General features: G+C 46.0%; 1 protein-coding gene across 1 annotated transcript in view; it reads right to left on the minus strand.

Moving 5' to 3' along the window:
* The window catches only part of STAC2 (SH3 and cysteine rich domain 2), a 135,224-nt gene extending 117,980 nt beyond the window's left edge, over positions 1-17,244 (minus strand). Inside the window, exon 1 of the mRNA XM_044300101.1 lies at positions 16,843-17,244. Coding sequence (XP_044156036.1) covers positions 16,843-16,847 — 5 coding nt within the window. The 5' untranslated portion in view covers positions 16,848-17,244. The remainder of the gene's footprint in view (positions 1-16,842) is intronic.
* Between the last annotated feature and the right edge of the window lie 978 nt (positions 17,245-18,222).

Below are 18,222 nucleotides of genomic sequence, written 5' to 3' on the forward strand. Positions count from 1 at the left end.
ATGGATTGCTAGATGGCCGCTAGCATATCCGCAATACCCATTCCCATAGCTCTGTGTGCTTTTATTGTGTAAAAAAAAAACTATTTTATACATATGCAAATTAACTTGAGATGAGTCCTGTCCCTGATCTTCTTTTTTTTTACACAATAAAAGCACACAGAGCTATAGGGACTGGGTATTGCAGATGTGCTAGCGGCAATCTAGCAACCCATGTCCTCAGCTCTATGCACAAAATCCCGGTGACAGGAGTCTGTACAGAGGCTTCCAAGTAGGGAGTATATTGTTGAGTGGTGCATGTATAGAATTATTTTCCCCTAGAAGGAATGCCTCTCGCTGTAGATACACCTTAAAATTGTATATGAAATTATAAGGCTTACAAAGATGCAGTTGAATGAGAGCCCTAATAAAGGGAACATGTCATCAGAAAATGATCTATGAATCAATGTTTTATGTTAAAAAGATTTTAAAGAATTTGTTGTGATCTTATTTTTTATTTCCTATGTCATTATCTATATTTGAAAACAAAATTACTAAAATCCTGCAGTTTTTGCACTGGCTGCTAAGCCTAATAATAGGCACCACTTCCTGGTCTGTACAGATCACTTTTCAGCAGTTATCTAATTTTCATAACAGGCAAGATTACAATGACAGATATCACCTATAGATAGATAACCCAATATCCACCATTCACAATTGGTGATATCACAGCTTATCTACTCCCTCCTGACCTCTGCACAGGTCACATGGCATGTCTAGAAAACTCTCCCATAGAATTCAATGAATCTCTTCTAGGCCATTGTGTCTATGGCCCATGGTGGGCCCCCATAATTGTGTTCACAAAATATAATTTAAAAATCTTCAATTAGAAAATAAATACAGATTATAAAAAAGCATATGTTAAATTATAGAGGTTAAATTATAAGGTTATCAGATGAGGAACCTGATATTGTATAGAGGCAGCCTACGTAACTACTACAGAACCTGGGAAGAGGGCCCAGCGTTGAACTTCTTCTTTTCCCGACAAGCTCACTCAACTAACAGGAGCTCAGTGCACAGAAATTAATTTAGGCCTCTTTCACACTTGCGTTGTCCGGATCCGGCGTGTACTCCACTTGCCGGAATTACACGCCGGATCCGGAAAAACGCAAGTGTACTGAAAGCATTTGAAGACGGATCCGTCTTCAAAATGCTTTCAGTGTTACTATGGCACCCAGGACGCTATTAAAGTCCTGGTTGCCATAGTAGGAGCGGGGAGCGGGGAAGCAGTATACTTACAGTCCGCGCGGCTCCCGGGGCACTCCAGAGTGACGTCAGAGCGCCCCATGCGCATGGATGACGTGCCATGCGATCACGTCATCCATGCGCCTGGGGCGCCCTGACGTCACTTTGGAGCGCCCCGGGAGCCACACGGACGGTAAGTATGCTGCTCCCCCGCTACACTTTACCATGGCTGCCAGGACTTTAGCGCCCCGGCAGCCATGGTAACCACTCTAAAAAAGCTAAACACGGAGAGACGTGTTTTGCCTGTGGTGCTCCACGCCCACATAGTCACACCCCTGTAAGCCCCTTATCATGTCCTCCCAGTCCCTGCTACAGCGCCATCTTATTCCCAGCAGACGCCCACGGCTGGACCATTAATCTCCTTCAGCCCTGATCCTCCCGTCACCCCTGTAGTCTCACCAGTGACTCCGTTATATCCCATGATAAATCCAGACGGCACGTGTATGGCCCCTAGTAATCCACCTCCTGCCTAAATCATGATAGGGGGACAGTCAGAAGCACCTGAACAAGAGAATCCGGACAGTGGTATTGGCCCTGTAGACTCAGACACAGAGACCCCTAAGCAACCACCCCCAATAGACTATAGTGGCTCCAGCACCCAACCCTTAAGCCTGCCCAGACCAACTCTGCTCCAGGAACAGATTAATGAATTACAAAGGAATATGCAAGCTTTAGACAGGGGCAATTGTGAAGTTGTAAAGGGAGCCCTAGCTCTTACCCGACCACAAGGACCTCCAAAATATGTATCCTTTCCCCCGCAGCAGTTATTCACCATAGTGAACCTGCTGCCAGATCCTAAAACCCATCCCATGCCCTTTTTCAGGAAACTGTCACAGGTACATCAAACGCATGGATGTACAGTCGTGGCCAAAAGTTTTGAGAATGACACAAATATTAGTTTTCACAAAGTTTGCTGCTAAACTGCTTTTAGATCTTTGTTTCAGTTGTTTCTGTGATGTAGTGAAATATAATTACACGCACTTCATACGTTTCAAAGGCTTTTATCGACAATTACTTGACATTTATGCAGAGTCAGTATTTGCAGTGTTGGCCCTTCTTTTTCAGGACCTCTGCAATTCGACTGGCCATGCTCTCAATCAACTTCTGGGCCAATTCCTGACTGATAGCAACCCATTCTTTCATAATCACTTCTTGGAGTTTGTCAGAATTAGTGGGTTTTTGTTTGTCCACCCGCCTCTTGAGGATTGACCACAAGTTCTCAATGGGATTAAGATCTGGGGAGTTTCCAGGTCATTGACCCAAAATGTCAATGTTTTGGTCCCCAAGCCACTTAGTTATCACTTTTGCCTTATGGCACGGTGCTCCAGCGTGCTGGAAAATGCATTGTTCTTCACCAAACTGTTGTTGGATTGTTGGAAGAAGTTGCTGTTGGAGGGTGTTTTGGTACCATTCTTTATTCATGGCTGTGTTTTTGGGCAAAAATGTGAGTGAGCCCACTCCCTTGGACGAGAAGCAACCCCACATGAATGGTCTCAGGATGCTTTACTGTTGCATGACACAGGACTGATGGTAGCGCTCAACTTTTCTTCTCCGGACAAGCCTTTTTCCTGATGCCCCTACAATCGGAAAGAGGCTTCATCGGAGAATATAACTTTGCCCCAGTCATCAGCAGTCCATTTACCATATTTTCTGCAGAAGATCAATCTGTCCCTGATGTTTTTTTGGGAGAGAAGTGGCTTCTTTGCTGCCCTTCTTGACACCAGGCCATTTTCCAAAAGTCTTCGCCTCACTGTGCGTGCAGATGCGCTCACACCTGCCTGCCTCCATTCCTGAGCAAGCTCTGCACTGGTGGCACTCCGATCCCGCAGCTGAATCCTCTTTAGGAGACGCTCCTGGCGCTTGCTGGACTTTCTTGGATGCTCTGAAGCCTTCTTAACAAGAATTGAACCTCTTTCCTTGAAGTTCTTGATGAGCCTATACATTGTTGATTGAGGTGCAATCTTAGTAGCCACAATATCCTTGCCTGTGAAGCCATTTTTATGCAACGCAATGATGGCTGCACGCGTTTCTTTGCAGGTCACCATGGTTAACAATGGAAGAACAATGATTTCAAGCATCACCCTCCTTTTAACAGGTCAAGTCTGCCATTTTAACCCAATCAGCCTGACATAATGATCTCCAGCCTTGTGGTCGTCAACATTCTCACCTGAGTTAACAAGACAATTGCTGAAATGATCTCAGCAGGTCCTTTCATGACAGCAATGAAATGCAGTTGAAAGTTTTTTGGGGGATTAAGTTAATTTTCATGGCAAAGAAGGACTATGTAATTCATCTGATCACTCTTCATAACATTCTGGAGTATATGCAAATTGCTATTATAAAAACTTAAGCAGCAACTTTTCCAATTTCCAATATTTATGTAATTCTCAAAACTTTTGGCCACAACTGTACATAGTCAGACCAACAGAGTATTGTGGAAAACAAGACAGGGGAGTATTCTTCTTTTCTGATAATGGACAATAACCCCACCCCTATCCTAAGGGGTCTGACCTTCAACCCTCGAGGTGGCAGGGAAGGAACTCTCATTCCTTGTAGAAACTGGTGCAGCCCGCAGTGTTTTATGTGAGACTGACAAACCTCCTTCCTGGCTCACTGACATTCAATTACCCTATTCTGGACTAGAAGGGGTCGTGCAGCATAACCCTGTTACCAAGCCACTCTCAGTCACTTCCCCTGGATTCTTCCGGACCAAAACCCCTCTGTTTAGCTGTTAGGCTCTGATCTTCTTCAGAAAATCCAAGCTAACATACAGTTTAGAGAGGATGGGACGGTCACCCTCGGTACATACCTGGAAGAAACTTGCCCCCTCATGGCATTAACAACTCCTCAGGTCACTGATTCATATGAGCAAGGGGATTCGCTGCAAACCATTTTGGGTTCCAGGCTGTGTGTCTGTGGCTGGTACAGGTGATACTTGTCTACTTACCTGCCATTGCCATATGCTGTACATGTTCCCTTTTCCTTGCAGCTTGGCCAGTGAGACTCCGGTTCCTCCGTGATGAGGAGGAACAGGTCGTCTTACTCTGCTCCTAGTCCAGGGCCACCCTGAGGGCTAGTAGGGATCTTAGGTTCCTGAGTATGAGCCCTCCTACCATCAGGGTTGGCTCATATGGCTAGGAGACAGGGTCAGAATTAGGGATGTGATGGGAGATGACCTGCTCCCTGATTCCTGTCCTGGCCTAGCAGCTATCTTTTATATTGACATCCCACGAATTAGAGTTACCCCCACTCTGATCCATGACAATATGTGCTAACATTGAGCAAACAATTGTCTAACATACATGCACAAGTTCTCTCTTCCATTCCAGATCTAGACTCCCTAGAAGGAAGCCACACTCTGAAACCTGGAGAGTGGGTGGTAGTCAAGAAACACGTCAGAAGCAACCTCGAACCACGATGCGAGGGACCCTACCAAGAGCTGTTGACTACCCCAACTTCCTTGAAACTCGAAGGGAGACCCACCTGGATCCATCATATTGTAAAAGAGTAAAAGGTGTCCTGACGACCCTGGAACAATAAGACACGAGGAAGAAAAAAAGAAAATGCCATTTAACACGGTTCCCCCTCCCAGCCATGATGCCGTGCAGAGATAGGGTAAGATGAATTCCGGGGTACTATCATAACCCCTGAAATCGGGAGCTTATATATTAGAGATAAGTTGTCACCACTGCAGGTGAAGAGGATACGAAGGGTATGCCCAGTGGATTCTTTAGACTTCAGGCATAGCCAACAATCAAGTTTCCAAGGGGGGAATGTTATGGACTAATGAAACAGTATTGATACTTGCTTGTTCTATACACTTGCGTTACACTGCTCAGACACCGCTTAGTAGAAAAATCCTGCTTCCTGGATGTACCACCAGGCACGCATACAGCTTTTCCCACTATCTTGAAGATGGGAGGGGGGAAGGAGTGCGTTCCAAAGCCATATGTACATGTCAGTAAGAGGGGGGGTGGGGGGTGGAGCTGTGCTCCTAGCTGATTTTTTTAAGTCAGGCTCATGAAAGAAAAGTGTAAGATTAACCCATTGAATGCTTTTTATTGCTTCCCAGGAACCAATAAAAATGCACCACATTTAGTCACTTCCCACCGGGGGGTTATATTCTGTGTGAACACTTAAAGTAGAGATTTTACTTTGACTCCAATGGGCGTGTAAGAGTTTGATTTCTCCGTGCATGTTAGGACAATTTTCTACTAATTTGGAGCAGTACATCAACGTGGTATCTTGACCAGATCCAAAACAATGGTAACTGTATAAATTCCTATGCACAGAGCCCCCCCTAGTGGTGGCTGCAGGCAGCCAGGAGATTTATCAAAGTATTTTTGCCAGTTGTCTGGCATGAGCACATTCAGACACATGGTGTTCAGAATCAGTGTGATATTTATGAAGCAACTGTTCCACTGACAGAAGTGGAACAGAAGATTACTTTTTTATTGCATTTATTATTAAAATTTCTGCTTAGGCTAGCTTCACATCTGCAGCTGTGCTTTCTGGCAGGCTGTTCTCTGGATCTGGCATTGCCGGATAGTGCCGCCTGTCCGTCGGATAGACCTTAATGGGATCTAGCAGAGATCTGTCTGCTCCCCGGCAAATATGTTGGGATTCAGCCGAACAGAAAATACAGCACGCAGTGGTTTTTGTCTGGCCAATTCCAGGCATTCTTTGCCAGAACAACCTGCCGGAGAGCATAGTCACAAATGTGAAATGAGTCTTATGTAGTGCTCTGGAACAGGGGTACTTTGGACTATGGACATTTGCCCTTATTACTATTATACAAAACTATCAAATCTCTATTTTATTGCAATTTGAAGGGTTAACTTGCACTGTGATTTATGTCCTTGTGTGCAGATAAATTGTTTCTTATTGTTGAACCGCATTTATATGTTTATTATAATATATCTTGTTCATTTGCACGATTACACTATAGATGCACTGCACTGTCGAAAGGGTTAATGTACAGCCAGGCTTCTTCCACATTTGGGGTACAGCCTTTTGGCAGACTGTTCAAGCGTAGAATGCCAGGAATCATCCGGACAAAAACCATTGCGTGCAGCCTTTTTTTTTTTTTTTTACCAAATCCCGTCCCATATTTGCCAGGTAGCAGTCAGATCTCTGCCAGACCCCATTATAGTTAATGGGTCTGAAGGGTAGTCCAGTAACATCTGGAACAGCCTGTTGGAATGCTGTGCTGCAAATGTGAAACTAGACTAATACTGAGTGACCTTATGACTTTCTACCTATGCAAAGTTTTGGACGGAAAAAAACAGACACACTGACCATCTGACTGTGTAGTTTAGCTATGTTGTTTATGCCTGAAGACCTGTTTATGTCTGGGAAAACTGTTTATTCATTCCCATAGACTTGCATTGAAGCTCTGTACAAGTCTATGATAGATGAAAATTGTAACATTGTTTCTGTTTAGGATGTGGTTCTCCAATCCACCCCTCCCACTAGAAGGTTTTAATTCAGCTAGAAACTGAGTCAGTCAGAGCCCTTAATTGTCTGCAGATAAGGTCCAGTGCTTAGTAGGGGATAGTCCATCAGACTCTCAGATATTAGTGACTAGAAGAAGACACTGAGATGGGGAGGTTGAGCCACAGACCCCAGGTTAGTAGCCTGTTGACCAGGGCTCACGCTAGACGACTCAGTCACAGAGCCTGGACCAAGGAACCAGCTTTCTGACAGACAAAAATGAACAGCTAGCTCAGGCCTCTCCTCAGAACAGAACCTTCTTCTACCGGGAGGAGACTGGAGAAGCCAGCTGAGTGCCTTGCTTGTATAGTTTTGCACTTCTATTCCTCCAAGAAAGAAGCACGTTGCTTTACTGCAGACCCTGACTCTCTGGACTTATTTCCCATTGGGATGCACCACATCTTACCATCTCTTCCGGAGAGCAGCAACACATGGTGACACCTCAACGGTGTCCAGCAGATCCAGCGTAGCATTGAGGCCACCCCAAAACTGTCAACTGCAATAACAAAAAGTAAATTTGTCAGAAATCTGGGGGGTTGCACTTTGTGTTGCCTGGGAGTGATTGCCACATGCATACTGGGAAACTGGGTGGGGTAAGGTTGGTCCATACTACGTTTTGTTATGGGGCCTTGCGATATCTGTGTATACCCCTGGTATAGATCTGTACTGCTGGTCTGATTAGAGATTACTTAGGGGTAAAAGGTCTAGCTCTTGTAAGTGATATACTATCTGGTAACTATTTTAAAATGCTTCAACCAAGTGATGTACTGAACTGATGCTTCAGACAAAGACATATCTAGACTGAGATAAACTGTCTTCCATTTGAAGCCAGGGATTAGAAGTGACAGATACCACACAAGCATTAAAATGTCAAAGTCAAAGCGCTGGATGAAAGTCTGATCTGTTTGCTGTGAACTGAAGCACAGAAACTCCATCATCGGTTTACGTCACTATTGCATTACTACAAAGGCAAAAGTAGCAAGCACATGAGATACCTGTCACCCACCACTCTTTTGGCCAACAGATTTTTGTCCCAACTCCACCCCCCTTATCCCCATTCACATGCCCACTTCATTATGCTCTGAAAGGGGAGAAAAGCAGCTGACAGACTACTCTTGTAGTGTCCCAATAGGTAAATGTGGGCACTACACAAGGGTCAATTGGGCCACGTTGTCCTCCTACTCCTAAGGGACAGTGGCAGTGTATTTCTCAGTCTATTTTAATGCATTTTAATATGTATTTATGTGTATTCTCCCCTTTTAGCTGTGCAGCAGGCCTATTAGGGTGCAGTTATTCATCCTAGACACTAGAGGGAGATAAGGAGCCCCTAGTATATAGATTTAGGCCAAGACAGGGAGGAGTTAGTCTGTAGTCAGGAGTCTGTGGAGACAGAAGTGAGAGGGCACCAGCCAGAGACAAGCTGAGGGCCTCCTCCTGACATGCAGCTAGATAGTCCAGGCTTCTAGTTGCCACCAGGAGGCTAGTGGAAGGATCCTAGCCTGCCTGCGGTTCCTGAGCCTCTGTTAGCTCAGAAGATTCACCCCAAGAGAAGAGTTTGCCTCCTGGGAGAAACCTGCAGATCCAAAAAGCAGAGCAGAGCCAGTGTTCCAGCTAGTTAAGTAAGCTGAAGGGCAGAACTTAAAGCAAGGGATATATATACCGGAGTAAGATTGTTACCAAAGATTAAAGCCAGCATTAGGGCATCCGGGCCTTGGGATAAGAACAGACAGGAGTTCTTAGGAACAGTGTACAGTATTTCTGAGGAGAAGGTACAGCCTGATCTGTGAGTGCTGTTGTTACCCTCTGAGTATCTTGCAACATTATACCTGCCGTTGATGTGAAAGCCTGCTTGTAATGTGAACCTGCTATATGGATCTGAACTTACAAAGGACTGTATAAAGTTTAACTGTTTCCAGTAAAGAAAAGTTTGGTTCACCACAACCTGTGTTCCTCACTTATTACAACTATAAACCGGTGTTACACCGTCACCGGCACTGGCGTTATGAACCTTAAAGGGACCTTGCCCTAGGCACATTAAACACCTGCAACATCCAGGGCACCTCATCCAACATCAGGCCTGGTCCCTAAATACAGAGTGTGCCCCAGAGGACCCCTGTGCCAGCCTCTCTATCATTGCTGTACGCCTGCCCAGGGTCTCCCTACAAACTGTGAGTAACCCTCATTTGCCCATTAACCGTGACCTCACATCGCAATACCCTGCAGGTCGGCGTACTGCACCCTGACCAATGCTTACCTCCCTGAGTACAAAAGGATTAGGCTCCCATACACATTAGATGGTCAGCCAACCCCTCCGAAATCAGGGACTCAGACAACATACATCTAAGGCTATGGTCAACGCTACCTTAAGATGCCTGTTAAATTAAAGTAGGAGATTAGGTGTCTATAAATCAAGATGTCTATGCCAGTCTTACAGTAGCCTCCTTCCTAAATTGCTGGAGAAGCTGATGGGAAAAGTTTTATGCATTACAGCCATCTTGGTAGGATTAAGGAGGTATATATAGGTATATATAAGGGGTTACAGGGGTGTTTTTGAGCAAATCCTGTATGTATGATGCAAAAGGAGTTACCTGAATAATGAAGGAAGCACAGAGAATGCTGGGAACTAAGCGTGAAAGTAATATCCAAAGAAACAGAGATCCAGCTTCCAGTACAAAAAAGTGGCAGCTTTTATTGGAAATAGTGCATTAAAAACCAAACAGGGTATTCATGTCTACGCGTTTCGGATCATGTAGTGCTGATCCTTACTCATGACAGGTTGTTAACAGGAGTTAACAGGTTGTTAGTAACCATTGCTAGGTAGGGCTGTTACACCCTCCCTATAGGGAGTACTAGAATGAGTACTGTGTCAGACAGGGAAGTGAGAAGAAGCAAGCAGAGAAACAGCACTGGGTAGTGAACCAGCCATTGCAAATAAGAAAAAAAAAACTTTAAACCAGCCTCTGGGAAAACAAAAAAAGAGACATTTTCGGAGCATACCACTTTTGAGAGCAGGTGCATAAAAAAGAGACTGTGGAGACAACTTGTTTGAGGGACTTATGAATTCCACAGCTAACTTGTCCAGGATATGTAAAGCTTTGGGAGCCTGGCCATACTTTGGAGGCAGACAGAGGATCTGCCTAGGACTAGACCCCACACAATGGGAACTTATGGTGCTGCACTGTGAGTACATAATTGAAGTGAGAGAAAGACCGAAAGCAGGAGAAGTATATTCACTCCTATGCCTGGATCCTTGAGAAAAAAGTATAGGTGCTGGAGATTCATTCAGAAATACAACTTGACCTGTTAACCACCTTTGCAGCCTATCAAATTGTAATACCTGTGTCCATAAAACCCAGGGCACATCCCCTGTTAACCTTACCCCCAAGCTACACCCAGTGACAGGAACAAGATGGTGAATGCAGTAATTTCTCTTATGATCTATGCCAAAAAGGTCCACTATAAAGTTAACAGCTTTGCACAGGTATATTTAATCTAATTTAAATGTATGTGTCGTAAAAAGATAGACAGTTTCCCCCATAACAGTGACCTCTACAGTACCCGTCCCTTTAACAATGACCTCCACAGTGCCCGTCCCTTTAACATTGACCTCCATAGTGTCCGCCCCTTTATCATTGACCTCCACAGTGCCCGCCCCTTTAACAGTGCCTGCCCCTTTAACAGTGACCTCCACAGTGCCCGCCCCTTTAGCAGTGACGGCCCCTTTAGCATTGACCACCCCTTTAACAGTGACCTTCATAGTGGCCGCCCCTTTAACAGTGATCTTCACAGTGCCCACCCCTTTAACAATGACTTCCACAGTGCCCGCCCCTTTAACAGAGACCTCCACAGTGCCCACCCCTTTAACAGAGACCTCCACAGTGCCTGCCCCTTTAAAAGTGACTTTCACAGTGACCGCCCCTTTAACAGTGACTTTCACAGTGACCGCCACTTTAACAGTGATTTTTACAGTGACCGCCCCTTTAACTGTGACTTTCACAGTGACCGCCCCTTTAACTGTGACTTTCACAGTGACTGCCCCTTTAACTGTGACTTTCACGATGACCGCCCCTTTAACAGTGACTTTCACAGTGACTGCCCCTTTAAAAGTAACTTTCACAGTGACCTCCCCTTTAACAGTGACTTTCATAGTGACTGCCCCTTTAACAGTGACTGCCCCTTTAACAGTGACCGCCTCTTTAACAGTGACTTTCCCAGTGGCCGCCCCTTTAATAGTGACCCCCTTTAACAGTGACTTTTAGTGGCCGCCCCTTTAATAGTGACCCACCCCTTTAACAGTGACTTTAACAGTGGCCGCCCCTTTAACAGTGACTTTCACAGTGGCCGCCCCTTTAATAGTGACCCCCTTTAACAGTGATTTTCACAGTGGCCGCCCCTATAATAGTGACCCCCTTTAACAGTGACTTTAACAGTGACCGCCTCTTTAACAGTGACTTTCACAGTGGCCGCCCCTTTAATAGTGACCCCCCCTTTAACAGTGACTTTCACAGTGGCTGCCCTTTTAACAGTGACTTTCATAGTGACCGCCCCTTTAACAGTGACTTTCACAGTGACCGCCCCTTTAAGGCTACTTTCACACTTGCGTTCGTCGGTCCGCTCGTGAGCTCCGTTTGAAGGAGCTCACGAGCGGACCCGAACGCCTCCGTCCAGCCCTGATGCAGTCTGAATGGAGCGGATCCGCTCAGACTGCATCAGTCTGGCGGCGTTCAGCCTCCGCTCCGCTCGCCTCCGCACGGCCAGGTGGACAGCTGAACGCTGCTTGCAGCATTCAGCTGTCCGCCTGGCCGTGCGGAGGCAAGCGGATCCGTTCAGACTTACAATGTAAGTCAATGGGAACGGATCCGCTTGAAGATGACACCACATGGCTCAATCTTCAAGCGGATCCGTCCCCCATTGACTTTACATTGAAAGTCTGAACGGATCCGCTCAGGCATCTTGCGCACTTAGAAATTTTTTAATGCAGACGGATTAATGCAGACGGATTCGTACTGAACGGAGCCTCCGTCTGCATTAATATGATCGGATCCGTTCAGAACGGATCCGATCAAGCGCAAGTGTGAAAGTAGCCTTACAGTGACTTTCACTGTGACCACCCCTTTAAAAGTGACTTTCACAGTGACCTCCCCTTTAACAGTGACCGCCCCTTTAACAATGACTTTCACAGCGACCGTCCCTTTAACAGTAGCTTTCACAATGACTGCCCCTTTAACACACTTTCACAGTGACTGCCCCTTTAACAGTAACTGCCCCTTTAACAGTGACCGTCCCTTTAACAGTGACTTTCACAGTGCCCGCCCCTCTAACAGTGACTTTCATAGCGCCCGCCCCTTTAATAACAGTGACCTCTACTGTGCCCGCCCCTTTAAAAACAGTGACCTCCACAGTGCCCGCCCCTTTAAGCAGTAAATAAAAATAGCTGGGTTGTTATGGAAACCTGAAGTAAAACTGTGTTTATGGCAGTTGGGATTTGAAGAGAAAGACTTGCAGGCTTATATTGGCTAATGTGGGTAATTTTTTGGGAATATCTCAGGAACTGTACGTCCTAGAGAGCTCTAAAACCTTCCTGGACACCTGATGTATCTGTGTGCCAAATTTGGTGAAGATCGGTCCAGTCGTTTGATCGCGCATAAAGAACAGACAGACAGAGATTAGTAGATCGCCTTTGCTTTACAAGCCCCTGTAGCACATATCTGTGTAATGGGCAGTTTGCCATATAGGATGAACTATACATTTGATTTCAGGTCTTTACATTAGACTATTCTCCTGGAGTAAATATCCCATCATCTCATTCCTGAGATTCCCCCTCCCCCTCAAATATTACAATAGATAATTCAGCCCGCTGGATAAGCACTTTAGTTCCTGGCGGTCCATCCATAAGCGGATTGTGTGCAATCTGTGGTATCCGCCTCGCTGCTTAGTCACAACATCTGTACACAAGCAAAGTGATCAGTGAGGACAGTTTTAACAAGCGGTACAACTTCTAGTCTTATCTGTCACTACAGATATATAGCATTATCTCAGCCACCCCGCTACTTAATCGCAAGCCTCCCCCTCTACCTGCACCCGTAATGAGCAAACGTCACAAGCGGTATCAGACAAAGTATATGAAAATCTTTTCTGAAAATCCTGGTTTATATATAGCCACTCATGTGTGGACCATATTGCAGACTCATCAATTTAAACCCTTCCAAATGTCCCCTAGTAGTGCATGTTTGTTAGACTGAAGATAGGCCTTTATGTCCAACCCCATCAGTCAGCAGAATGAAGGAGCTTCAGTGCTTGTTGGACCACTAAGGTTTCTTCACCATTGTGCTAGACACAGAAGCGCTACCGTACATATTCCTGTGCCTGATATTGCAGATCACCACCATCAGGTTAGACTTTCCTAGGGAGGTGGGAAAGCTTACTCTTTATACAATTGTTTTTTATTGTCTCACACAGTGGTGTAACTAGAAATTTGAACGCCTCCACAAGCGACTTCACAACCCCCTCCTCTAGTGCAACCCCCACCCCAAGACATGGCAAAACATTACATAACATCACGCCTCTAACTTCACCCAAAACATAACCATACACAACCAATCCCACCCAGTCCTCTTAATGCCCCCACATAGTAATTATTCCCCTTTATGGCACTACACAGTAGTTATGCCCACATTGTGCCCCATCACAGTAGCAATACCCACATGTGTCCCCTTCACAGCAGTTATGACCAGGTATGTCCCCTTTTCACAATAGTAATGCCTACATTGTGCCTCGTCATAGTAGTAATGCCCACTTCACAGTAGTTATGGCCAGATATGTGCCCTCCTATGGACACAGAGACAGAGGAGAATGAGACATACATCAGCCATTCAGGGACTGCAGTACAGCTAACAGAAATCTGGGACTGTCCGGCCGGATCTGGAATAGTTAGGCGGTATAGCTCTGAGGTACTACACGTCATTCGCAAGTTACATTAACGTCAATAGAGTAAAAGTTGCATGCAATTTGAGACCTGTGACACAAAATCCAGAAGGACTGTCGCATCACACTGCAAGACCATTGACAATCATTAGATCCAATGTTTCATGACTTTCATGTCGCGCAATACTTTTCAGGGGTCATGGACAGTGGTCTTCATGACACAATCCATATAACTTTTGGAATAAAAATCTAACCCTTTTCCAGTAGTTTCTACCTCTGGCACTTCCAATTATGATGTCATTTGTATATATGAATCTTGACTGTTTCCAGAAGCAGTGTGAGAGTTGCAGCAGGTGTAACGAATAGAACAATCCATTACCAGGATGATTTGTTCCAAGACAGCCATCACAGAATGAGCAACAAATGAATCAGGAGCGGTCCAGCAATAACAACTTCATATAATGGAGCATCAGCCGGCACAAGTTCAAAGAAATGCGTCTTCACTAAATAATCTGCATGCTTCCAGATCATGGGCATAGTGTCACAGAGAGGTATCTGAATAACTACTGCTGAGGTCTGGCTACTCTCTACACAAGAGACATGTCAGCATGGAATATACCTCACCACATTCATTAAGAGGTCATGAGCTGTCAAAAAACTTTTGATATGTCATAGGGACATAGCAAAAACTTTGATCAGTAGGGGTCTAAGTGCCCACTGATCTCAAGAATGGGGAGAGAGAAGCACACACATAGCACACTATCTCTCCTCACTGCAGGAGACGGAATAGAGACAGGCCCCTAGACTTTCTATTGAGCCTGCCTTCTGCAGCCAGGAGAGCGCACTATGTGAGTGCTTCTCTCTACTTATTCTAGAGATTGTGGGGGTCTCAGCACTCAAATCCCTGTAAGATGGTGGGACTGTGGAAGCGCCACTCCTTTCTGGAGAAGCATGGCTGCTTCGGTGCTGCATTGCCAGGAGTGGGAGTTTGGTCTGCTCATCGTAAAGTTCATGGACTGTAGGGGTGAGATCCAGCTACTAGAGGGGCTGTCAAACAACAAAAGCACTGATCTATGAAGAGAGTACAAGACAGTATGTCCCTTCCTTTTAATGTCACTGGTGATGAAAGAGGAGGGGCCTTGATAAGAAGGACCGTAGGGAGCCAAATTTGAAAAGAAGAGCTCCGGGTAATGCAAACAATTACTAGGCCTACTCTAGTGGCTACTGCAATGGGGGCCTCCCCCCAGGGCCTTTCCTATCTGCCCCACGTGTAGGAAATGCAGAGTGGTATGTTGCAGCCTAAATTGTCTCTTTATGTGTGTCACGGTGCTCCTACCTGGATCTCAGGCTTTGGCTCCGAAGCAGTAAATAGGGGGAATAATTGAGGGATTTGAAGTAATAACTTGAGTCCAGACCTTGAGATGAAGTTCAATGGCAGCTTTACTTGAATAAACGTTTTTCCAAACAGTTTCAGGCTTTGTCTTGGTTCCAGCAGGCTTTAGCATTAAACTGCCAGGCAAACTCAACTTTGCTATATTTTTCTCTCACTCTGCTGTACTGACAAGCTCACTTGGTGTCTTTGTTTCCTCTTAAGGCTGCACTTCAATCTTGTAGTCGGACTTATGTTCAGCCAAAAAGTAGGTTAGAATCCTAGCAGTTCCAACATGGAGTCTCAACCAGAACAAACTAGAACTGCCCCACCTCCTTCTGGTAGTAAGCAGGACTGGCCCACTTCTGCCCAAAGGGGGATAATAGACTGGTAAGATCCATTATCTCTAAGGATAGCCATTTACGCTGCCAGCTGATGGTGAACCAGGCATATTACATGTAATAAACAGTTACATAACAAGATTATGAATGCACATTGTGGAGGACCTGGAATAACATACATAAGATGACATTATATTAGCCCATTAGAAATAGTAGCAGGGTACAGTAGTGGTAACACTACTGCAGTAGAGGAGAAGCTGAGAATGTCTTCTACAGCCATAAGGGAGCAGACACAGAGGACACTGTTCTTTAAGGTGCAGTAGCACCGCATGAAGTGTGCATTGCTAATAGGGTCTTAAGGGACCTAAGTAAGGAGGCCTTAAGTATAGTTCCTAGTTAGAGACAAGTAGCAGTGATCACTGCGGCTGTGGTGACCAGAAGGTGGCCGCGCGGGAGAAAGAAATGGCCATAGTGCTGCAGATGAGATGACTGCATTAGTGACTGGCTGCAGTGACGAAGAGTTCGTGCTACCAGACCAAGGAGGAGGAGGAAACTCCCGAATCTGTGCTTCAGACCAGGGGCGTACACAAAAATCATTGGGCCCCATAGCAAGAATCTGAATTGGGCCCCCTAACTCCGCCCATTACCCACCCCTGGCCGTGGCTCCTCCGCTGCCACACCCATTTGCTAATAAGTAAAGAAATACAATGTATAAATAACCTTTTAAAACTCTTATGGATAAATCATAATTTTTTTTTATAGAGGGAACCGCATTCCTCCGCCTTCACTCACAGGTGCCGCGATCAGCATTGATCGTGGCACCTGGGGGGTTAAATGATGGGGGCTGTGCACTGTCCAGAGACATTACATCACATGTGACTGATATCTGCCGCTCCTCTTATAACGCTCCAGTGCTGATATAACCTCCAGAGACATTACATCCTATGTGATTGATATCAGCCGCTCCTCTTATAACGCTCCAGTGCTGATATAACTTCCAGAGACATTACATCGTATGTGACTGATATCAGCCGCTTCTCTTATAATGCTCCAGCACTGATATAACCGCAAGAGACATTGCATCCTATGTGACTGATATCAGCCGCTTCTCTTATAACGCTCCAGCGCTGATATAACCGCCAGAGACATTGCATCCTATGTGACTGATATCAGCTGCTTCTCTTATAACGCTCCAGCGCTGATATAACCTCCAGAGACATTACATCATACATATGGGGGTGAGGGCTGGGAAAATTTGAAATGCCACTGATGGGGGGGGGAGTCACTGGGAGACATAACTTCTTGCTTTGCATGAAGTATAGGTGAGATAGTCAGTGGGCAGGTCTGTGAAGGGCTGGAACAGCAGGGGGACACAAGATGTTCTCTGGCAGCAGTTTCAATCAGGACTCTGACTTCCCTCCCACAGTAACTTACCCCATTGTTGCTGTGTAGGAGGACCGGTGAGGGACTGAACTTTATACTGGAGGCACAGTGACACCGGAGGTCAGAAGGTGCAGGGTCTCCATTATCTCCTGCTGCTGCCTCGGCTCCTCTGGCTCCGCCCCCTCCTCACACATGAAGGAATATCACACTGCAGAGAGGAGGAGGGGGGGGGAGCTGTCTGCTCATGTCAGATCGGTAAAGTTTACTTTGGAGAAAGGAACAATCCCTGCACGGTACTGTGCTGTCCCTTTCTCCAAAGTAAAACTAAATGCAGTCCAGCAGCAGAGAAGGAAGAATGGTGGTAGCTGGGAGCCGGCCCTTGCTTCCATGCACTCCGGGCCCCCCCCTCCCACGGGCCCCATAGCAGCTGCGTGGTCTGCCTATATTGGCAGTACGCCACTGCTTCAGACCCTGGAGACACTTGACCAGGGTAGGGAAGGTGGAGTAAGGTTACTTCCTGCCAGGGTCCGGGAGATATAGTGTGATGGCTGCAAGTGAGGAGTGACCGAGAGTGTTTCGGTTCTGTACCCAGTCTGTGGACGTTGTCCGTGCTACTGTCAAGTACCCAGCCTGCCTTCTTTCCTGTACTTCTGCCTGTTCTCTGCCTGCCCACCCATCCTGTATCTACCATAGTCTAATTCATCTGTGTGGCTGTCTGGATCTCAAAACCTGTTTAGAGTCTTGGTTCCAGTTCAGACCGCTCCTGCGTAACACCTATGTTATTTCCAGCCTGATTTCACAGTGCTTGCACCAGAGCTGTGATGGCTAATCTCCGGCATTCCAGCTGTGGTAAAACTATGACTCCCAAGATGTAAACTTCCTTGGCTGTTCTCAGAACTCCATGGAATGGAGCATGCTGGGAGTCGTAGTTTCACCACTACTGGAGTGACAGAGGTTAGTCATCACTACAATAGAGTCTCTGACTCTGTGGGTTAGCTGCCAGCTACACCGGAACTATCCCAGGAGTTAGTGGTCTGGATGCTCCCCTTTAGTGCTCTGCTGCCACAAATGAGTGTTGGGACCTGCCTGTAATCAGCAGGAACGCATGATTTGCTAACGTGCTGCTGATTACATGCAGGTGCCGGCATTTACTGGTGTCAGCAGAGCGAGCACTTTATGGGGGAGGAGAGCATACTTACCTCACGATCCTCCCAGCAGCTACTCTCGTGTTCTCGCTGCAAAGTCGCTGGACCACCAATGACTTCTTGTTACATTGTAAGACCTCTAGGTCACCAATGTTTTTTATTTACAGATGATGATATTGGGAGTGTATGCTGGGAATAAAGGGGGGTACATAAGTGGGCAGGGTGTAATGTCATTTAGGTTATACACTATTGGGATGGGTGGCAGAGGTGCGAGAATACAGGACTA

This window comes from Bufo gargarizans, chromosome 6 (genome assembly GCF_014858855.1).
Source record: "Bufo gargarizans isolate SCDJY-AF-19 chromosome 6, ASM1485885v1, whole genome shotgun sequence".
In the NCBI taxonomy this organism is placed as follows: Eukaryota; Metazoa; Chordata; class Amphibia; order Anura; family Bufonidae; genus Bufo; species Bufo gargarizans.